Raw genomic sequence first — 23,620 nt, forward strand, 5'->3', positions numbered from 1 at the left:
GTTGTTGTTGTTTTTCCTGCTATGTATTCTGTAACAGCCACAAGGAAGGTAATTGGGAAACTGGGATTCTGAAAGCAAGTTGGAGAAAGAAGCCCCTAAGGGCCAGTTAAGGTTTATACAACAGGACACTGATATGGATATCCTGTATGCGTCAGCTAAAGCGTGGACATCCAGGGGGCTAAGAGTCAGCACGAAATGGCTGATGCCTGGATGTCTGAGGATGCCCAAAGATATATAATCTGTTGTATAACTATTTGGGGACAGAGCTCTTCTTTTGTGTCTCTGCATGACTCTGACCTTGAGGTCAGACCCCAAGCCTTTGCCTTTGTCAGCCTGTGTTTGTCACTCAGCTGCCTCCGTGTGGCCTGTGAGCCAGTCTACATGTGGGCCTGTACCTGCCTTTACGTGACCCTGGTGTGCCTGTGTGTGCCCGGGTGCCCGCCTAGCAGCCTTCATCTGATGTGAATCAAGAGTTCTTATCTGCCTTTGCATCCTCACGATCTCTCCAACCTCCGGAAGCCCTCCTGCTTTCCTGGCATGGGGGCATGGGCCTCACAGCATACCAGGACACAAAGGGAATCCACGGAGAGATGAGCCATTGTTTAGACTGCAAGTATCGTCTCTAAGTCAATAAAGGATAGATCGTCTACAAGCCAAGTCGCCCAGTCATCATTTAAATACATCCCGTCTTGTTTAAATCTCAGGAGAAATGCCAAGTATCTAAGTATTGTGACATGTTCCTTTCAATACACCTGTCCAGGTAAAGTATTCTTCCATTCTCTTATACCCCAATGGTATGATTTTTATCCTTTCGTCCTCATTTTCTCCTCTTAGACTCTAAAGGCTCTATATCTTCCTTTGACAGGAAAAGAAGAGAGTATCCTAACTTCATTTCCTGGTGTGGCAAAGGAGAGGCCCTGCTGTTCCAGTTTGCTGTCTTCTGCTGTGAGAAGCACTATGACCAGCGAGGGGAGGCAAGGGTTTATTTATGTAAAGGTTACCGTCCATGGCAATGGAGAAGAGCCAAGGCAGGAACTACAGCAGAGATCTTGGAAGAATGCTGTGCACTGGCTTGCTCCATCTGGCTCACTCAGCTATGTTTCTCATGCAGCCCAGGCCCACCTATCTAGGGGTGGCAATGCTTATAGTAGGCTGGGACCCCCTACACCAAGAAAATGTTCCCCCAGACATGCCAACAGGCCAGTCTGATGGAGGCAGTTCCACGCTGAGGTTTCCTCTTCCCAGGTGTGTCAGGTTGACAACTGAGCTAACTACGACACGTTTCCAAGGTGGAGTACAAGACAACGGAGGGGTCTTCCTGACTTAGATCTGCTCAGGCAGGGTGTAAGACAGTTCAGGGGTCTTCCTTACCAGCAGGCTTTCCTCCGAGTTGAAAGTGTCTGTGAGGAGCAACAGCCCAAAGGCTTCAGTGACGTACTTGGTCACCAGCCTCCTCTTCTTGTCCAGGAGCCTTTTCCTAATATATTCTCTTAACTTGGGGATTTCTGGAATTCACAAGCAGCATAAATAATATTGAAAAGAGCAGGCATTTATAACAATAGAATCCATAGAGGTAGTTCATGAAGGAGTTCCCCTGGCTTAGGGAACATGTCGCACTTCTGCACCTTAACCACCATTCAGTCACCTATGTACACATCTGTTAAGACCTGTGTGGACACCACCCCAAAGGCTCAGACTGAGACCCAACTTGAACCCTCGTTTAGCCACCACGAGCCCTTGGGTACCCATGGGCCTCAGGATTCTCTAGTCTTCCTTTGTGCTCATGGCCAACAGCATCTAAGTCTGGTTTTCCCTTTAATCTTCGCACATGGATGATTATTGGCTCCTTATTTAGACTCAAAATGATGCAAAGAAAGGAGCCATGCCTTCCACTTTCCCCGCCTCACAGACAAACATGTAATACATATTCATGAACTATGTCTGATGCCCACAGCTGGGTAATTAAAGAATCACAAGCCAAAGCCGGGCGGTGGTGGTGCACGCCTTTAATCCCAGCACTCGGGAGACAGAGGCAGGCGGATTTCTGTGAGTTCGAGGCCAGCCTGGGCTACCAAGTGAGTCCCAGGAAAGGTGCAAAGATACACAGAGAAACCCTGTCTCGAAAAACCCAAAAAAAAAAAAAAAAAGAATCACAAGCCATACACTAGGGAAATGACAGCCCAGTGCCTTGACTCTCACTAAGTCTGGTAAAATTTGGAAGCGAGAAGAATTCTGGTCTCAGACACACAGCAATGCAAGGAGGAAAAAAATTTATTACACACACACACACACACACACACACACAGCACATAATGCATGCTAATACATTCACACAGCACATAATACATGCTAGTTGGTATAGAAACTGTGATAAGCGGGAATAAAACTTTCCTGTGGCATGGAAAATTCTAGAGCAGGATGCTTAGTATGCCAAGCTTATTCTTTCGAATGTTAGTGGTTGAAGTAAAAAAAAAAAAAAAAGAAATTACCACTTTCTTCCTCAGTAAGGAAGGCCTGTTGCCAGTATTCATGAGCGCTGACTGTGTACACCAGATCTGAGGCTTCCAGAACCTTGGAGTCAGCTGGCAGTTTTCTCTGCAGTAAGGGAGACATGTAGAGAGCAGAAGAGGTCAAGTGTGGAGAAAGAAGCACCACAGAGGCCCCAGAGGAGCTCCTGGCAACCTCAGCTTATTGACTTTCAGTTCTGCAAGAATGCTTGGGGAACAGACGTGTGTGTGTGTGTGTGTGTGTGTGTGTGTGTGTGTGTGTGTGTAACTGTGTGCACATGCATGTTGAGATCAGGGGTCAATGTTAGGTATTTTCCTTAATTGCTTTCCACGTTGTTATTACTATTACAGTTGTGATTACGATAACTATTACTATCAATTACTATCGATATTACTTGAGCCCCAGTCTCTCACTGAACCGGAAGCTCACAGATTCAGAGACAAAGGCTGCCAGCATGCCTCAGGGCTCCTTCTGGCACCAGGATTTCAGGCACTCACCACCACACTCAGCTTTTTATGAGGGTTCTGGGGGTCCAAAGCCAGGTCCTGCTGCTTACACAGTAAGGGCTTTACCAAGTGAGTCACAAGGAAACGGACATCTAAACAATATTCTCTTAACTACGAAGTTAAAATTTCAATGATAGCAGTAAATGCACAGAGAAAAGAGACTCAAATGTAAGCGTGCAGACAAGGATCCTGCTTAGGAAAATAAATATTCCCAAGTAATATGGGACTGGGGGTGGGGCTCAGCAGTGGAGTGTGTGCTCAGCATGTGTGAGGCCCTGGGCTAAGTCCCAGAACCAAACACTAAAAGCCCCAAAATATGCATTGTTGGCAGAGGTAAGCTGAAACCAATGTATTCCCGCTTCTGAGCGCTGGTTGGTCATGTGGCTTCCCACCTCTGTCTGAGTGGCACTGGCAGGTAGCCTGGCAATGTTGGGGGTGTTTACAGCACAGGAGTGGGCACCCAGTGCAAATCAGGAGGGTGAGGCGCTACTGTTTTGTTTCATTTTGTTCTAAACAGCTGGTTTTTAAACATTTCCCAGCACAAGACCAGGCAAAGAAATATCCTATAAAAACAAAACTTACTTCATGTCCTTTAAAAGTTAAAGTTTCCTTTTGAAACAATTTTTCATAAAGTCTTTGACAATTTCATACAATGTGTTGGGTTTGTTTGTTTTTCAAGACAGGGTTTCTCTAAAGTCATAGCCCTGGCTGTCCTGGAACTCCCTTTGTAGATCAGGCTGGCCTCGAACTCAAAGAGATCCGCATCTATCTACCTCTGCCTCCAGAGTGCTGGGATCAAAGGCCTGCACCACCAGGCCTGGCCATACAATATATTTTGATCACATTTACCCACAACTCCTAACTCCTCCTAGATCCCAGATCCATGAAAGTTTCTTACTGAATAATCATCCTCATTTCAATATGAAGTAATTTATTTTTAATGTTGAGATCTATACCTATATCCCTAGATTCTCTGGGATTTTATCATTAGGAGATGTTGGATTTTAAAGACCTTTTCTGCATCTAGTGGGATCATGTGGTTTCTGTTCTGGAGTCTCTGAGGTGGTGACTTAAAATACTGATTTACACATGTGAACCATGCCTGCGTCTCTGGGATGAAGTAACTTAGTCTTGGTGGATGGCTTTTTTGATGTGTTCTTAAAGTTGATTTATAAGTATTTTACTGGTACTGCTCTAATTAAGAGCAGTGCTAAGAGGAAAATTCACAGCACTAAGTGCCTGCATAAAGAAATTAGAGAACTCTTGGGGACTGGAGAGATGGCTCAGAGGTTAAGAGCACTGACTGTTCTTCCAGAGGTCCTGAGTTCAATTCTCAGCAACCACATGGTGGCTCACAACCATCTGTAATGAGATCTGGTGCCCTCTTCTGGCCAGCAGTCATACATGCTGTATACATAATAAATAAATCTTTAAAAAAAAAAGAAAGAAAGAAAGAAAGAAAGAAAGAAAGAAAGAAATTAGAGAACTCTCATACCAGTGACTTAACAGCACACCTGAAAGCTCTAGAACAAAAAGAAGCAGACACACCCAAGAGGAGTAGATGGCAGGAAATAATCAAACTCAGGGCTGAATCAATAAAATAGAAATGAGAACAATACAAAGAATCAATGAGACAAAGAATTGGTTCTTTGAGAAAATCAACAAGATAGATAAACCATTATCCAAACTAACTAAAAGGCAGAGAGAGAATTTCCAAATTAACAAAATCAGAAACAAAGGAGGACATAACAACAGACACTGAGGAAATCCAGAGGATCAACAGGTTATACTTCAGAAACCTGTACTCCACAAACTTGGAAAATCTAAAAGAAATGGACAATTTTCTCAATAGATACCATGTACCAAAGTTAAATCAAGATCAGATAAACAGTTTAAGTAGACCCATAACCCCCAAGGAAATAGAAGCAGTCATTAAGTCTCCCAACAACAACAACAAAGCCCAGGGCCAGATGGTTTTAGAGCAAAATTCTACCAGATCTTCAAAGAAAAGCTAGTACCAATACTCCTCAAATTACTCCACAAAATAGAAACAGAAGGAATGTTGCCAAATTCATTTTATGAGGCCACAGTCACCCTGATATCCAAACTGCACAAAGATTCCACAAAGAAAGAGAACAACAGACTAATTTCCCTCATGAACATAGATGTAAGAATATGTAATAAAATATTCACAAACCAAATGCAAGAACACATCAAAAAGATCATCCACCATGATCAAGTGCATTTCATCCCAGAGATGCAGGGATGGTTCAACATACGAAAATCTGTCAATGTAATAATTCACCATGTAAACAAACTGAAAGAAAAAAAAACATATGATCATCTCATTAGATGCTGAAAAAGCCTTTGACAAATCCAGCACCCCTTCATGATAAAGGTCTGAGAGAGATCAAGAATACAGGGAACATACCTAAACATAATAAAGGCAATATACAGCAAGCCGATAGCCAACATCAAATTAAATGGAGAGAAACTTAAAGGGATTCCACTAAAATCAGGAGCAAAACAAGGCTGTCTCCTCTCTCCATCTCTATTCAATATAGTACTTGAAGTTCTAGCTAGAGCAGTAAGACAACTAAAGGAGACCAAGGGGATACAAATTGGAAAGGAAGACGTCAAAGTATCACTAATTGCAGATGATATAGTAGCATACATAAGTGACCCCAAAAGTTCTACCAGGGAACTCCTACAGCTGATAAATACCTTCATCAGAGTGGCTAGATACAAAATTAACTTAAAAAAAAAACAACAGTAGCCCTCTTATATACAAACAATAAACAGTCCGTGAAAGAAATCAGGGAAACAACACTCTTCATAATAGCCACAAATAACATAAAAGATCTTGGTGTAACTCTAACCAAGCAAGTGAAAGACCTGTATGGCAAGAACTTCAAGTCTTTGAAGAAAATCAGAAAAGATATCAGAAGATGGAAAGATCTCCCATGCTCATGGATCAGTAGAATTAGCATAGTAAAACTGGTCGTCTTACCAAAAGCAATCTACAGATTCAATGCAATCCCCATCAAAACTCCATAACAATTATTTATAGATCTTGAAGGAACAATATTCAACTTCATATGAAAAAAAAAAAAACAACAGGATAGCTAAAACAGTCTTGTAGAATAAAAGAACTTTTGGAGGTATCACCATCCCTGATTTCAAGCTGAACCACAGAGCTATAGTAATAAAAACCACATGGTATTGGCATAAAAACAGACACATTGATCAATGAAATAGAATTGAAGACCCAGAAGTAAATCCACACACCTATGGACACTTGATTTTTGACAAAGAAGCCAAAACTATACAATGGAAAAAAAGAAAGCATCTTCAACAAATGGTGCTCGTCTAACTGGATGTTGAGATGTAGAGGAATGTAAATAGATCTGTGTCTATCACGCTGTATGAAATTCAAGTCCAAGTGAATCAAAGAACTCAACATAAAACCAGATACACTGAACCTGATAGAAGAGAAAGTGAGGGCCGGGCGGTGGTGGCGCACGCCTTTAATCCCAGCACTCAGGAGGCAGAGCCAGGTGGATCTCTGTGAGTTCGAGGCCAGCCTGGACTACCAAGTGAGTTCTAGGAAAGGCGCAAAGCTACACAGAGAAACCCTGTCTCAAAAAAAAAAAAAAAAAAAACCACAAAAAAAAATGGAAAAAAAGAAGAGAAAGTGAGGAATAGCCTTGACCACATTGACATAGGAGACAACATCCTAAATGGAACACCAATCACAAACGCACTAAGATCAGCAATGAAAACTGAAAAGCTTCTGTAAGGCAAAGGACACTGTCAATAGGACAAAACGGCAGCCTACAAAATAAGAAAAGATCTTCATCAATCCCACATCTGACAGACAGCTGATCTCCAAAATATATAAAGAACTCAAGAAACCAGACATCAAAATACCAAGTAATCCAATTAAAAATGGGATACAGATCTAAACAGACTTCTTAACAGAGAACTCTCAAATGAACAAGAAGTACTTGAAGAAATGTTCAACATCCTTAGGCATCAGGGATATTCAAATTAAAACAACTCTGAGATTCCATCTTACACCTGTCAGAATGGCTAAGATCAAAAAATGGCTAAGATCCTGGAGAGGATGTGGAGCAAGGGGAACACTCCTCCATTGCTGGTGGGAGTGCAAACTTGTACAGTCACTGTGGAAATCAATACGGTGGTTTCTCAGAAAATTAGGAAACAATTTAGCTCAAGACCCAGCTATATCACTCCTGGGCATAGATCCAAAGGACACTCGATCATACCACAAGGACACTTGCTCAACTATGTTCATAGTATCTTTATTCATAATAGCTAGAAACTGTAAACAACCTAGATGTCCATCAACTGAAGAATGGATAAAGAAAATGTGGTACATATACGTAATGGAGCATTACTCAGCTGTTAAAAACAATGACATCAGGAAATTTGCAGGCAAATGGATGGAACTAGAAAAGATCATCCTGAGTGAGGTAACCCAGACCCAGAAAGACAAACGTGGTACTCACTCATAAATGGATATTAGCCATAAAGTAAAAGAGAACCATGCTACAATCCAAAGACTCAGAGAAGCTAAGTAACAAGGAGGGCTGAAGGGGAGGGGGACTCATGAATCCCACCGTGAATGGGAAATAGAATGAACATAGCCAGTGGGTGGGGGGAGGGGCTTTAAGAGGGATGGAGGATAGAGGGAGAGAGTACTGGGAAAGACAACCGGAATCTGGAGGCATCTCTGGGATGAGCTAGAAACCCAGAGCAATGGAAACTCCCAGGCATCTAAGAGGGTGACCCTAGCTAACACTTCAAGCAATAGGGGATATAGAGCCTGAACAGGCCATCTCCTGAAACTAGTAAAGACTTTCCAATGAAGGAACTGGGACACCAACCCAGCCACAAACTTTTTGACCTACAATTTGTCGTGCCTACAAGATGTGCTGGTGTAAAGATGGTATAGAAATTGTGGGATTGAAAACCAATGACTAGCCTAGCTGGAGACCCATACCCTGAGAGGCAGCTCACCTCTGAGGGATAGGACCCAGAGGCGAGAGACCCCAGAGACCTAGGATAAAACCAAACAGGACTGGCAAAAAAAAAAAAAAAAAAAAAAAAAGAGTTAATGAAATGATTCCTAATGATATTCTGCTATACTCATAGATTGGTGCCTAGCCCAATAGTCATCAGAAAGGCTTCATCCAGCAACTGATAGAAACAGATGCAGAGACCCACAGCCAAACATTAGGCGGAGCCTGGAGAGTCCTATGGAAGAAAGGGAGGTAAGGATTATAGGAGCCAGAAGGGTCAAGGACACCACAAGAAAACCCACAGAACTAACTAACCTGGCCTCATAGGGCCTCACAGAGACTGAACGGACAACCAGGGAGCCTGCATGGTACTGACACAGGCCTTCTGCATATATGTTAGCAACTGTGTAACTTGGTTTTCATGTGAGACTTCTAACAGTGAGATCAGGGGCTGTCTCTAACACTATTGCCTACTTTGGGGGTCTGGTCCTCCTACTGGATTGCCTTATCCATCCTTAATAGAAGAGGAGGTGCCTAGTCTCACCGAAACTTGGTATACCATGGCTGACTGATACCCATGGGAGGCCCACTGTATCTGAAGAGAAAAAGAGGAGGAGGAGTGGATGTGGTATGGGGGAGCTGAGAGGGAGGAACTGGGAGAAGATGAATGGGAAACTCTGGTTGGGATATAAAAAATTAAATAACAACAAAAAGTCCTTTAAATGTCTTTAAGATTGTATCAACGTTTAGTACTAAAAAGACTTTTTTGTTTACAAAGAAAGGCCCGGAGACAGAAAATTGAAGTATAAATTTAGTATTAGTGAAAAAGGGAAGCCGTAAGTTGAAATCCGACTCCCCAGCGTGATGGTCTTAGGAGGTACAATGACTATGAGGTGATTAAATAATGAGGGTGGAGCCCTTGTGAGTAGGATTGGTACCCTTATAAAAGATATTTCAGACCGCCCACGCCCTTCCCATCACATCAGGACACAGGGAGAAAATGGCCATCACACTGTGACGCAGGAAGTGAACACTCCCCAGCCACCACATATGACATTCCCTTGACCTTGGCATTTCCAGCCTCCAGACCTGTGAGAAATATATGCCTGTTGTTTCTAGTGGTGTTTTCACCACAGCAGCCCAGTTAGACCAAGACATGTTCTAAGTCTCAGAAGGGTCAGAGAGGGGAAGAAAGGAACTGAATTATCTTACAAAGTACCCATTCTCCCCTTTCCCTCTAGTACTCAAGGAAAGTGCTGCTTCAAACAGGAGAGAGGTGTGAGCACAATAGTGTGTGTGTGTGTGTGTGTGTGTGTGTGTGTGTGTGAGAGAGAGAGAGAGAGAGAGAGAGAGAGAGAGAGAGACAGAGAGACAGAGAGACAGAGACAGAGACAGAGACAGAGACAGAGACAGAGACAGAGAGACAGAGAGAGACAGAACATCCCTCCCCTCCCCTCCCCTCCTCTTGGTAGCCCAGTTTGAACAAAGAGCTGGTGGATGTACTGCAGTCCTGTTTCTCACAGTCTTTCCACCGAAGAATGCTCATGGGGACCTTCTAACCTGTCCCCCAGCATTTTTTTTTTGTCCTTAAAACCTTCTCTGCCATGTTGTGTGTCCTTCTTTCCCAGCTCTCTTCTCCCCAGCCCCTTCTCACTTCTCTCACCTCCTGACACACTCATTCCTAAGTCTTCATCTCATCTTCTCTGGAGACTTTTGCCTAACTTTTTTCTAATTCTGATTTCTATAACTGAAAAATCTATTGGCCCGTAGCTATAAAAATGACTACCTTATTCAACTTTGGCCTCATATTTTCAAGGAGTAAAATGAAATCTGCTCCAAAGGCGTATAATACAAATGAAAGTTTTACAAATGAAGGTTCAAAGTGGCTGGAGAACTAGTCCATCACTTAGCCATCAGTGGGGATCTGCATGGGTTGCAAATTCAAAAGAGCTTCCATTTCAACACCAAGAACCACAGCAACCCTGTACACTGGCACACTGCTGCCCAGATCCCAACTCATGCAAATCAATTTGCCAAGTTTATTAGCAATAAACATGTTGTGAATTGAGCCTTTCCAGTTCCTGAGATAATCTGATTAAGACCTCATAAAATGCATGTTTCTTTCATGCCAACAGGAACAATTCAACAGATTAAGAACAGCTCTGCTGAGTTATCGCCTCATGGAAACTGGCATCCAATTGTTCAGTGGAAGACTTCAGCTCATACAGGAGGCCTGATCATCCAGAGCTGGCGACATAAGCTTTGGTGTCTCTGATTCTATGCGGCACAACATGCATTTTCTGCTTCCATGTTATGGAAGTCAAGACACACAAAGCTATTGACTAAACTGGACAGAAGCCGACTACCAGGATAAGTTTATGTTTGCACTACTTTCGATAAAGTAGTAAAAATAATAGAAGAAAACACTAAGGTCCCCACAGGATAATTATCGCACCTCCAGCCTTTCTGTGTAATTTGTCAAACATGGCCATCTGTTGCCATTGTATTCTTGCCGCTGCTCCATGTACCCTGTCCTAAAGATTATTGGTTCATCTCCCTCTCTGTCTCTGTCTCTCTCGTGTGTATGTGTGTGTGGGGGGTATACACATGTACATGAGAGTGCGCCAGGTTTTGGTGACACAGCTGTCTTTGGGTCATTTCTGCTCCTGTAAGTAACCCCTCACCCATATTCCTGTAAATAACTCCAATAAAACTCATGGTTCGAAGCTGCTCTCGAAGAAGCAGAGCCCAACAGCACCAATTTAACCAAGAACTCCTAGTGAACCAAGACTAAAAATTAGAACCAGAGAGGCACCTTCAGACACAGACACTGCCTGCACCGAGCAGAGGAAGAGATGAGTAGACGCCAGTGCAAAAATACAGGCAACAACATAAAGACCTATATGACAACATCAGAACCTAGCGATTCTACACCTGCAAGACCTGAACATACCAAGGCAGAAGAAATCAATCCTAAAAATGACTTTAAGAAGATGATAGAAGCCCTTAAAGAAGAAATAAAAAATTCCCTTAAAGAAGAAATAAAAAAAATTCCCTTGAAGAGGAAATGAAAAACTCCATTAAAGAGGAAATAAAAAATTCCCTTAAAGAGGAAATGAAAAACTCCATTAAAGAGGAAATAAAAAACTCCCTTAAAGAGGAAATAAAAAAAATTCCCTTAAAGAAATGGAAGAAAAAACAAACAAAAAATTGTAAGAAATCAAAGAAAGCCAAGAAAAAGTAATTAAACAGATGAGTGAGTGCACTCACCAGCACATACATATATTGAGTCTGGAAGTTAACATGGACTTTCTTCTCTATTGCTCTTCACCCTTTTTTTTTTAAGGCAGGGTCTCTCACTGAACCTGGAGATTATTGTCTCAGCTAGACTAGCTGACCGGCAAGCCCCTGGGATCTGCCTGTCTTGGCCCACAAAACTGAGGTTACAGCCCACAGCTGCCTGCAGCCACATCAGCTTTTATATGGCTATTGGGATTCAAACTCATCTTGCAAAGCAACGTTTTATGACTGAGCCATCTTCCCAGCCTAGACTATTTTTTATTTTTCAGTTATTCCTAAGAAGCTGGGAATTTCCCCTGAACCTTTCCCTAGTATTATCTCCTCCTACTGCCGATGGGACTTGGACACTTGCTCCCATACAGCACCCCCTGGGAAGCACCCACACACTGTACTTAGTCACCCTGACTTTCCCAGGGGACACTGTCCTCATTTAGTCACTCAGTAATTACGACAGACACAGCACTAGCTCCCCATTCTACAGATGAGAAAGTAGAGGCACCAAGAGTTACTATAACATGCCTAAGGTCACAGAGCTCATCAAGCAGCAGGACTAACTTAAGTCTAACTTGTCTACTCCAAAGCTCTCAACCTTGCTACCACAGAGGACCAAGTGCACATCTGTTTCTCAGTATCTGGGGACGGAGAAGCAGAAAAACGCGCAGCAAAACCGCAAACTCACCTTCAACTTCTCCTTGAGAATTCTATTCCTTTGTAGTTTGATTATTTCATTTCTTTGCAAAACGGCCTCTCTTTGACTCTGAATAGCTTGCTGGATTAGGAAAGAAAATACAGCAGCCAGAGGCTAAGGTTATCAGCAGTGGTGAGGCGGTCAGAGCACGTTATTTTAGCTGCTTTCATTTGGCCCAGAAACTCAAGTACTCACATGCTAGGATAATGTACTACCAATCACAAAAGGCATTATTTAAAAAGTACTGGTCCAGGCTGAGGCTGGGGGGTGGCACACACTGAGGCTGGGGGGTGGCACACACCTTTAATCCCAGCAGAGAGGCAGAGATAGGCGGATCTCTGTGAGTTCCAGGACAGCCAGGACTGTTACACAGAGAAACCCTGTCTCGATAAAAACCAAAACAATAACAACAAAATTACTGGTCCAGATGCTGAAGAGATGGCTCAGGGGTGGAGAGCACCTGTTGCTCTTTCAGATGACCCGAGTGTGGTTCCAAGCATCTACTTCTGTGGACCTCAACTGCTTGTAATTCAGCTCCAGGGATCAGACGCCCTCTTCCAGCCTCCACAGGCTTCTGCACTTATACAGCACATGCGCGCGCATGCACGCACACACGTATACATAATTAATAACAAAAATAAGTCTGTTTTTAAATGACTGGTCCATACTTACATTTCCCATCTTTCTTTCCCTGAAATGAAATAAGGGGAAAAAAAAATGTCACAATGACTAAACTTACTTTGTGTCCTCACAAATTTCCAGCTTTGCCTGAAAGCAGCACAGACAGACAGACATGCCCCTGCCCTTTGTATAAGCTCTTTTTGACTCAACCCTCCCTCCACCTCCCCTCCTGATCCTCTTCCAGTATCTTGGAAAGAGGGCCTTTGTTTCTCAATGGTAAGCAATGTCCTGTAAATTCATTCCCTGTCGTAGGCAGAGGGTGGCCCTCTCAGTTGGAGTCCCCATGGCACTTGTCCCTCTCCAGCTTAACCCTCCTTTAGACAGTGGCCTCCGAAATGAGGCACTCCTCAGTGCCTGGTGGATTTAATGATGCCCCGTTTCAGCGTTGGCACTGCTTGGGCTGTGGCAGGGAGCAGGGCAGGACAAAGGGTAGGGATGAGGAACGAAGCTAGAATTCTGACCTAGACCATTAGAGAAAAAGAAGTTCTGGAGAAAACAGTCAGGCTTGAGTTTTAGTGAGCCTGGGAGGGATGTGGAGGGGACAGGTGAGAAGCTTCAGAGACTGCAGAGAATTGCCGATGACCCAATGACATTGACATTGTATCTTGTGACCTCATGCTGTGTGATCGGCACAGTCTGTTTGTATTTGTTCTGATGGTGCATTTTTCACTCTCAAAGGTATCCCAATATGGAAGGCAAGGCCCACCTCTCCCTAGTTATTGGGAGAAAGAGTCACATGGAAACAAAGGCACCTATTAATTTCCACCAAGCTCTCCAACTCGTGATCTCTAATACACACCTTTCGTTCTTAGTCATTAGATTGGTATTCTAAAACCTTTGGGCCAAATTCTCAAGTTTTGAGTTAAAAAATCTTAAGTATACAAGACTGAAGTAAAACCTGACACTTGAAAGTTACACCAGGCTTGATATGGTATGTTCCTCCTGGTGGCAGGAAACCTACATTTCCATGTCCCTGGGGACAGGATGCACGCTTACCATATTGTGCATATGAGTGACACCTCAGAGTTTCATAGAGAACAGTGACTGAGCACAGAACAAGTGCTCTAAGAGTGTCACATAGCTCAGACTCTTGGGCCAACCCACCCAGGCATCTTGACATCTCAGCAAGTCACATAGACTTCTCTCTCATCAACAGGTACTTGGTGAAGCCTGAGATGAAGTTATATTGTCATTTTCATAGCCAGGACCCAGGAAAGAAAGTCCAGGGCTGGACAACCCACAGCCTTGCAAGCTCAGTACAATACCTGAGATATTCCCGTAAGTGGAGTTTGTCTGTCTTGGTGACCACCAGGGCGATGTCCCTGCAGAAGCCACGCTGGCAGGCTTTGATGCTCTCATTCAGAAGGTCCTCATGGGCCTTTCCTCCGGACACTCGCTCTACATCGCTGATCACCCAGATCACAGAACACTTATCAATGGTCTGCAGGACATGCCCACAGCAAGGGTCAGAACGTGGATGGGATCTCAGTTACAGAGACTGCATTTCAGTGATGGATCTTTCACTCTGCCTTCTTCACTCCTGCCCCTCACTCAGGACTCCTACTCCACTCTCTGCACCAGCCAAGGAAGTGGCTCGTGGGCCCTCATGTGTACACTAGCTACACACTTAGCTTGGCCTCCATTTGTCTTTCAAGGCTCTGAACTGGATTGCCACAGATGAGCAGACCACCTCTCCTAGACATCTTACACACCTCACCTCCCAACTACACAGCTTTTCTCAGACTGTTCAGGGCAGTTCTGCTACCTAGAGGGAAGGGGTTCTCTGTGCCTTGCATCTTAGAATCCACAGAACCTCAAGCACTTGACCCACTAGAACTCCCAGCTTCCTGCAGAATGATTGATAGAGTTCTAAAAATCAGTGCTCTGGCCCAGACCTATCAGTCGCAGGTGGCATCTGACTCACCCTCTAGAGGAGGGATCTTCAAAACTACCTTTGGTCAACTAGCAAGAAGCTAGATGCCCTATAATTCATATTTCAAAAGCCAATGAATATAATGTCAGTAGCAACGACACTGCTTTCTTAAATCTTGGTGTGACAGTTATGCATGGTCCTGTGACATGATTCTTACTGTACTGTCTGTCTTATCTCTGTATATGTGAAATGCTGACCTGACTCAGAAATCAAGTTGATTCTCAGTTTTTCAATATAGTACATTGCGCATAAAGGTATGACTGTTTTGTGACTTGAGAATTATTATTTTCATTATTCTGATTCATACAAACTGTACTAACTAGTAGAGATTCTATACCCCAGAGGGTACCTGGAAATATCTGAAGATATTTTTTAAATAATATTTTCATTTGCATGAGTGTGTGTGTGTGTGTGTGTGTGTGTGTGTGTGTGTGTGTGTGTGTTGTGGATATGGGTGCCCACAGAGACAAGAAGAGAGTGCCTGATGCTCTGGAGCTGGACTTACAAGCAGTTGTAAGCCAATGACATGGATCCTGACAACTGAATCGGGTCCTTTGCAAGCACAGCAGGAAGTGCTCTTAGCCACTGAACCATCCCTCCAGCCCTTTGAAGATATTTTCAATTGTTACAGCTTGGGATGCTGACATCTACAGGCTAAAAACCTTACAATGCCCAAGAGACCTTCCTATAACAAAGTATTATCTGGTCCCAAATGTTACAAGGTCCAGAGACCTTGAGTTAATAACAGTGAATTTCAAATTAGTTTTCCCTAAGGCCACACAGCTGATGAGTGGCAGAACTTGTGGGCAGACCAGTTTCCCCACTGCTCTAAGGCATCCCTTGTGTGAAAAGGCGGCCCCAGCAATTTCCCCTTACTCAGACTCTAGCTCATGGCAAATGCCTTTGAAGGGTCCAGGGTGCTTCATTTTAAACATGGCACTGCTCTGATTGCATTGGGAGTGGGAGATCTGGTGACACCATTTGCTTTTGCCTCCCCACCTCTCTCTGACCCCAAGTCTTTGGTTCCATGGATCATGGTCTAAAGAATATGTGCCGTGAGTTAGACAAAGCCCTCTAAAGAGAAGAAACCAGGTCCCGAGAAGTAAAGGAGCCACCTGAGCCACACACATCTGGACCCTGACCCTCATCTTTGGAATGGACCCCCATCTAGACACCAATAGAAAAATGCTTGCTGCCTTCCCATCCTGATTCCCAAACTAGAGTCAACTTGTAGATGCTTGGGACCCTTCAGTGTCCACTGTGGATATCGTGTGTTCTTTGGTATGGAAGACTGTAGGCCGTAGGCTGGGAGCCCCTTGAGGACAGGGCCTCTTCCATCCTTTCTTCTTCGTGTCTGAGCAAGCTACAGGTGCTCAACAAACATGCACTATGAGGGGAAATGACAGCAATCTTACAAAGTTGTCGTGCTCAAATGTCAGGCCCCACACTAAGCTCCTAACGATCGGGATCTGGTGTCATTCCAGTTGTGGACACAGAAAAAAACAAATTTAAAACAAACTCAACCGGATCTCAGAGGAGGGATGGGGTGGCATGCTGCCAATCCCACCCTCATCCCTCCCAAAGATGAAAATGAGCATCCAAGGGTTAGGTGACAATGCCCGACATCCCACAAGGACATCTAGGTGGAAGAGCAAGGACATCTAAATTTACCGTCACCTTTGTAGGGACGGCAGAGTTGGTGGCAATGAGCCTTGTCCTTACAGTCTGCTCTTGCTGGGAAGAGGGTGCCTTTAGTGGCTTCCTGTGAGAGGCTGTCCAAAAAAAAAAAAAAAAAAAAAAAAAAAAAAAACCTCAGGAATGCAGGGGAGCAAGGCCAGGCAGAGCGCTCTGGGAACCAGCCTGCCCCTCTAGCCAGCCTCCTCAGAGCATGATCCAGGCCACATCTACTGGCTTTGATAAGCTGCCTGGTCTGTCCAAACTAGCTGCAGCCATGTCCCACCTGGGGGAAGAGCCAGCCCCTCTTCAGTTGTCTCTCTGCTTGGCCTGAAACTAGCCGGCCAAGGTTTCAGGGCTAAGGCCTGGGAGAAACCAAAGCTCACATGACCAGTCCTGAGCCACTGACCACAACAAAGGACTTGGACTACCGCGTCCTAAAGGACAGATAAAAAGGACAGGGCGGGGGAGGATAGAGTCCCGTGGGTCAGTTAAGAAACCTGATTCTCACTGAATTCCTGTCACTAGCTGGCCTTGGACAAGTTACTCTGTTTCTCTGAACTTTCCAGCAGCTTCAGCTGTAGAGTCCGGCTCTCCATTCACTTAGTATACACTGACAGAGCTGTAAAAGTTCTTCGTAATAGTTGCTCCGCTACTAACAGTCAATGATGACACTGCTCATCCATCCCTGTCCCCATCTAGCTGGGGTCCTGCGTTCCCACCACACCTTCTCTTTCTTTAGACAATGGCCTAGTTTTCCTTTTCCTTCCGGTTTCTCGGAAAGCCAAACTCAGCAGCAGCAGGACCAGTGCAGACAGCTCCAGGCTTCCTTTCTGCCTTTTCCCTCCTCCACACACCCCATGACCTTCCCTCTGTCCCCAGGGAGCATCATCCTTCCCCACTCTGCCCATACAGATGCAGACTCTTGGTTCTTCAGTGACTGACTTCTGTGCCTTGCGGCCTTGGCCTCTGCTGTGGTTTGGATGGGAAATGCCTCCCACAGGCTCATGTGCTCGAACACTTGGTTCCCAGGAGGTGGCGCTGGTTGGGAGAAGTTATAGAACCTTTCTGATAGCTCAGCCCCACCTTCTGGTCTCATTGGTGTCTCTCTCTCTCTCTCTCTCTCTCTCTCTCTCTCTCTCTCTCTCTCTCTCTCTGGCCTCACATATCCATATGTATATCTGTCTGTCCTGTGTGAGGAGGAAATGTGGTCGGTCTGCTTCCTGACTGTCACACAGGCCCCATGCTCCTGCCACCATGCTTTCCTGCCACCACGCTTTCTCCGTCATTGTGGACTGTATCCCCTCTGGAACCGTAGCCAACAAAACAAATCCTTTACTCCCCTAAGTTGCTTTTGGTTGGGACACTCTATTACAGCAACAGAAAAGTAACTGAGCAGCCTCCTTTGTGTTCATGGCCGCCTTGTCCCTCTCCTCTGCTTCCCTTTAGGCCTCTCTGTTCCTCACACATCATACACTCTTGTCCCAGCTACACACGCCCTGCAATCCCTTCTTCCCCACTTCTGCGGCCATCCACATACAACCCCTGCCCTGTTCATCACCAGAACACAGAAAAGTGTAAGAATTTAATGTCAGCAAGCACACAAAATCCCAACTTGTTTGTCTGAAGGGACTGGGGAGCAGAAGCAAGAAAGATAAGCCCCGTGAGACAGAATCACCTTTTTCCACATCTCATCCCTCTTGCTGTTGAAGTCGCCTGTGCCTGGAATGTCCACCAGGACTACCCCTTCTGGAATCAGTGCAGATTTGGGAAGAATCACTTCCACGTATTTGATCAAGGGCCAGATTTGTGTTTCAGCTGATTCTCCATCCCAGTCTCTCCTCTGAGTGCGGATGTAAGGGTCCAGCTTGACAGATAGCTCTCCTGCCTGAAGAGGAAGGACAGGCGCACATACCAACCATGCCGATGGCTCTTTATCCTGGCTTGGCTGTGATGCAGAGCCATTGAAGGAATGCTGAGGGATGGTGAGAAGTCCTCAGACAACAGACATCGGAAGCATGGAATGGTCTCTTCAAGGACCTGTGAGCCTGTGAAGACTCTGGAGACCAGCAAATTCAAGCTCCTTAACGTAGTCGGGGCTGGAGAGGTGGCTTAGTGGATAAGAGCACTTGATGCTCAGTTATGAAGCCCAGAGTTTAGATCCCAGCATCCATACTGGGCAGCTCAGAGCTGCCTATAACTCCAGCTTTAAGGAATCCCTCTCTCTCTCCCTGTCTGTCTGTCTGTCTGTCTGTCTGTCTGTCTCTGTCTCTCTCTCTCTCACACACACACAAATAAAATAAATAAATAAATAGATAGATAGATAGATAAACAAACAAACAAATAAATAAATATTTAGAGCTCGGTGGGGCTGGGAATGCGGCTCAGTTGCTAGAGTGCTTACCTAGCAAGCGTAAAGCCCTGAGTGTGGTCACAGCATGGCATAAACTGAGCACAGTGGTGCCCGCTTGTAATCCTAGCCCTTAGGAGACGGAGACAGAATAACCAAGTTCAAGACCATCTTTGGCTGCACCGTGACTTCAAGGCAGTTCGGAATATAAGAAAGCTTCCTAACTCACAGATGATGTAGCCCAAGTCTGCTGGAAGAGGACTCCAGAAAAGTTACAGGATACTAAATTTATCTCCCAGATTCCATTTGCTTCTAAAATTGATGCAGTTTTCTAAATTTTGCTTAGAGCATATTTTCTCCACATGGCAGAAGGCAAGTGTGAAGAATTTAGTTACTGGGAATCTCATGTATAATTATAGAAAATCAACCATAGCGTAGTGACCATATTTTCCAAATTAAAAATTGATAAAAAAAATCAATCTTTTAAAAGGTTTTTTAAAAATTTCCAAGTAGATACACATACATACATATAAATAAATCCTCCTCCCTCTGTGTGTGTGTGTACTTGATATGTAGGCTTTTTTAGAGCATTTCAACAACAGTGAGTGGGACTGGGGGCAGGGGGAGTTTCCAGTCTACTGTTCCTGCTCAGATACATCTGGGAACAATGATACATTCATGCTGGCAGTCAGGGCAGTAGTTCTCAACTGGGACACTTCAGAGAACAGAAAAGCTAGGATCTATGGTGGTCATTGTTGATCAATGTCTACAGAAAGGTCCAGAAAGAGAGAATGACACACACATGTAAGTTCACATATATGCATGCCACAGGGCGCATGTGGAAGTCAGAGGACAACTTGCAGGAATCAGTTCTCTCCTTTCACTTTGTGGGTCTCAGGGATCAAATTCAGGTTGTCAGGCTTGCTGGCAAGTGTTATGGATTATGCTCATTATTAATTTAAAAACTGACTGGCCAATAGCATAGCAAGAAGAGATCATGTGAGACAGCCTGACACAGCGAGAATGATGGGAGGAAGAAGGATGGAGACAGGGAGTTGAGGGAGACACCAGCCAGCTGCTGGGCAAGCAGGACTTGTAGAAAATGAGGTAAAAAGCCATGAACCACATGGCAAAGCATAAATAGAAATGGGGGTTAATTTAAGAGCTAGCTAGTAACAAGCCTGAACTATCGACCGAGCATTTATAAGCAATACTAAGCCTCCAAGTCCATTATTTGAGAAGCTGCCAAGTATTTGGGAACAGGTGGGTGGGAGAGAAACGTCCAATTACAGGCAAGTACCTTCACCTGCTGAGCCATTTCCCTTACCCCTCCCCCCCCCCAGGAAACCAAGGTTCTTTAATGTACAATGTTTATAAGTTGGCTTCACAGATTATTTTGTCTCAATATACATTCTGAATTTCAGCATAACAGAATGTATTCCAATTCTGAAAGTGGATAAGCATCCCAGTCTTCATCCGTGCCAGCCTGGGTGTCCATGTGTTTGGGGAGCTAAGGGAGTGAGGTTGATCTAACCAGGGAAGAAAGTCAGGCTGCTGCCTTTTCTCTAACAGCTAAGAAGAGCCACCCAGGCCGGTTCTGAAGAATGAAATCCAAACACAAATTTATCAAGGGTGTTTCTGGGAATGTTTTCACTTCCTGAGACGAGAAGTGTGTTTGGTGCCAGCATTTGTCGACTTCCTTCCATGAGACTAGCTGCAGTGTCTGGCATTTCAGTAGTAACCTCATGACTAAGACAACAAGTGCCACGGAAGGCCAAGGAGACCACAGAGATGTTGAATCTGACATGGCTGAGTCACGAAACCAACCTAAGACCATAATCCTCCAAATGAATACATTTCATCTGCTTATGCCTTTATATATATGAAAAATATAATATATAATGGATATATATATATATATTCATCTTCACTCAAAGCCATCCCAAATTAATCCTCAACTGACTGTAGTTTTTTCTTTCCTTTTTAAAGATGTGTTTATTATGTATACAGTGCCCTGTCTGTATGTATACCTGCAAGCCAGAAGAGGGCACCCGATCTCATTACAGATGGTTGTGAGCCACCATGTGGTTGCTGGGAATTGAACTCAGGACCTTTGGAAGAGCAGCTAGTGCTCTTAACCACTGAACCATCTCTCCAGCCCAACTGTAGTCTTTTCTGAGCATAAAAACTGCATTTGGAAATCAAAGATTACCATCTATAGGCATAAACAATGAAAGATAACTTGGATGGTGGCTAATTCTGTTTTGGGTACCAATTTATTTCCAATAGAAATCATTGTACCTTGGACAATTCCCTTGGATTTATTCAGCTGTTATGCTTAAGACCCATAATAAAGGACAATAAATCTGACATTACCTCCTCTGCTTTAAGAGTGATGGTCCTGGAGGTGGGAATCCTCCCTCGGAGCTTCATCTTAAGCAAATCCTCATAGTGCCTCTTTTCTGCCCCACGGCCATACAGCATCTGTAGCTTCTGGGCAGCTTCTTCTGCTGCGTCGTCCCTGGCCCACATATCCACTTCTTCTCCCCGGGGCCCGTCTGCGCTGTGCAGGAGCATAGTCAAGTCCTTCAGCTCCGCCTTCCACTCCTGCCAAGGCAGAGCAAGCCACACTGCTCAGGACAGGTGGAGGGAGTGGTGATGAGGGGAAATGCAGAGCACAGGGCCCTGAGGGGGGCCAGGGGTTGCAAGCAGAAATCTAAACCAGCTACCCTAAACCCCTTGATCTGTAATGAATGAATATCCTGTAAACGGTTGGCCTCCTCAACTTGACACAGCCTGAGGGCATCTGAGACAGGAAGCTTCAACTGAGGAACTATCTCACTCAGGCCGGTCTGTGGCCCTGTCTGGGAGAGGCTGTCTTCATTTTCTGAATGGATGGAAGAGGGTCAAGTCCACTGTGTGTGATGCCGTTTCAGGGCCAATGGTCCTGAGCTACATAAAAAGCAAGTGAGGATGGGCCTGTGAGCCAGGCAGGGAGCAAGCCAACAGGCAGCCGTCCTCCATGACTCCTGCCTTTGAGTTCCTGTCCTGACTTCCCTCAATGGCAGATTGTGACCTAGAAATACAAGCCAAACAAACCCTCCTCCCTCCTTAGTTATTCTTTGTCATGGTGTTGGTCACAGTAACAGAAAGGAAATTAAAATAATGGGGAGAGAGGGGCTTAAAGAGGGTAATGGCTGACCCAAGGGTCTCATATGGAATTGCCTCAGGACCTGGGCCAGAAGCCCCATCTCACCCTGCAGAATATTTTCACTGAAGTATATTTCATTAGATAAATGTCCTATAAATATGTGTGTGTGTGTGTGTGTGTGTGTGTGTGTGTGTGTGTGTGTGCTTATGTATGTGTGCGTGTATGCACACACATGTGTGAAGGCAGGGATTGACATCAGATGTTTTCCTCAATCACCTCTGCACCTTGTTTGTTTGTTTGTTTGAGTGAGCATCTCTCACTGAACCTGGAGCTCCCCAATTCAGCTGGCTAGCAAGCGTCAGTCAGTATCTCTGTCTCCCCAGTGCTGGGATTACAGACAGCTGGCTTTTCACCCTCCCTGGATGCTGGAGGTCCAAATGTAAGTCCCCATGCTTGTCCTACAAGCGTTTTACCGACTGAGCCATCTCCCCAGCCCCTGCTCTGCATTGATAATGATATAATTGTAATCTCCGGTGGTGGAAAGAGGAAAAATTCAGGAAAGAAAGGAAAAGTTAAAAAGAGAGGGCAGGAGGGCAGGCTGGCATACCTGCTCAGACAGAAGGTGGATTTTGGCTTCATACTGCTCACAGCAGCCAGAGCTCACTTGTACGATGCATGACGTGCAAATGCTTTCTCCAGACACTGGTAGAAACATCGCTTGCTGGATGAGGGCATTGATCAGAGAGCTCTTTCCAGCGCCGGTGCTTCCCAAGAACCCAACATAGATGGGCTCCACTGGCGGTTTTTCAATCAAGGCAAGGAGCCGGTTTCTGTGTCCAGTTCAGAATGCACATTAAGTACGAAACAAAGCACATCAGAACAGAGAACGCAAAGAAACCAGGGTCCGACCCTGGGCAACTCACTGTATCCTTCCTTTCTTTGATGAAGGGGTAATATGCCTCCCTGTTTACTACACAGACTTGGTCTGGGGAGCAAATAGGACTAGGTAAAAATGCTTGGTAAAGATAATTCCCCACAGACGTTATATTGTCTACATAGATGTGAGACATCCTTGTTTGTATTCCATGGAAACTGCATGTTCTGGTCTCTAGTAAAACTCCTACAGAAAAAGTGAACAACAGCTGCTGAGAGACATGGGATTGTGGAAGGGACTGCTGAATTAAACCAGCCTATATACTTTAGAGATGTCTTGGCTTCAGAATGGAAGCTCAGAATGGAAAATGTGTTGCCTTGGAGGAGAGGTTGTGCTTTTGTTTCCACAAAACAAAAGCCTGTGGATTCCTTTCAAGTTAACAGAAATCAGATTTGACCAGGGAAGACCTCCTGAGTATCTTGGCTACAGACATGGGGGAGGAACCAAGAAAGACTACAGGACAGGTGACACATAAGCTGATCCCTCTTCATGGGAACAAATCAGAGATGAGACAAGATAAATCTTGTTGGCTACAGAGTCCTCATGACTTATTACATGCCATCCTTTCATATGGCATGGGTAGAGATTTATATTACAGTTTGGTTATGCAGTCCAAATGAACTTTAGTTGACAGATGCCTTTTACTTGCTCAAACATAAAACAAACAAAAAAATCATCTTTAACTGGCTTGTGCATACTGCATATTCTACACTTATGTTAATGCAGATGTATGTGTTACCTTTAAAAGTTTATGTGTTTTCAGAAAAAAAGGGACCAGACACCAATAAAGACAAGTAGCCCAGATGATCCAGCCTCTCAGAGAGCCTCTTTTGTAGTTTCCTCAGAGTTC

General features: G+C 44.6%; 1 protein-coding gene across 1 annotated transcript in view; it reads right to left on the minus strand.

The window, feature by feature from the left end:
- Nuggc (nuclear GTPase, germinal center associated) overlaps nucleotides 1–23,620 on the minus strand; it is a 43,226-nt gene that overhangs the window by 15,276 nt on the left and 4,330 nt on the right. Inside the window, exons 4-11 of the mRNA XM_059273064.1 lie at nucleotides 22,444–22,666; nucleotides 21,062–21,292; nucleotides 18,014–18,223; nucleotides 13,994–14,169; nucleotides 12,720–12,738; nucleotides 12,039–12,128; nucleotides 2,490–2,595; nucleotides 1,372–1,505 (exon numbers count right to left, since the gene is read on the minus strand). Coding sequence (XP_059129047.1) covers nucleotides 1,372–1,505; nucleotides 2,490–2,595; nucleotides 12,039–12,128; nucleotides 12,720–12,738; nucleotides 13,994–14,169; nucleotides 18,014–18,223; nucleotides 21,062–21,292; nucleotides 22,444–22,666 — 1,189 coding nt within the window. The remainder of the gene's footprint in view (nucleotides 1–1,371; nucleotides 1,506–2,489; nucleotides 2,596–12,038; nucleotides 12,129–12,719; nucleotides 12,739–13,993; nucleotides 14,170–18,013; nucleotides 18,224–21,061; nucleotides 21,293–22,443; nucleotides 22,667–23,620) is intronic.

The sequence above is a fragment of the Peromyscus eremicus genome, chromosome 9, assembly GCF_949786415.1.
Source record: "Peromyscus eremicus chromosome 9, PerEre_H2_v1, whole genome shotgun sequence".
Lineage (NCBI taxonomy): Eukaryota > Metazoa > Chordata > Mammalia > Rodentia > Cricetidae > Peromyscus > Peromyscus eremicus.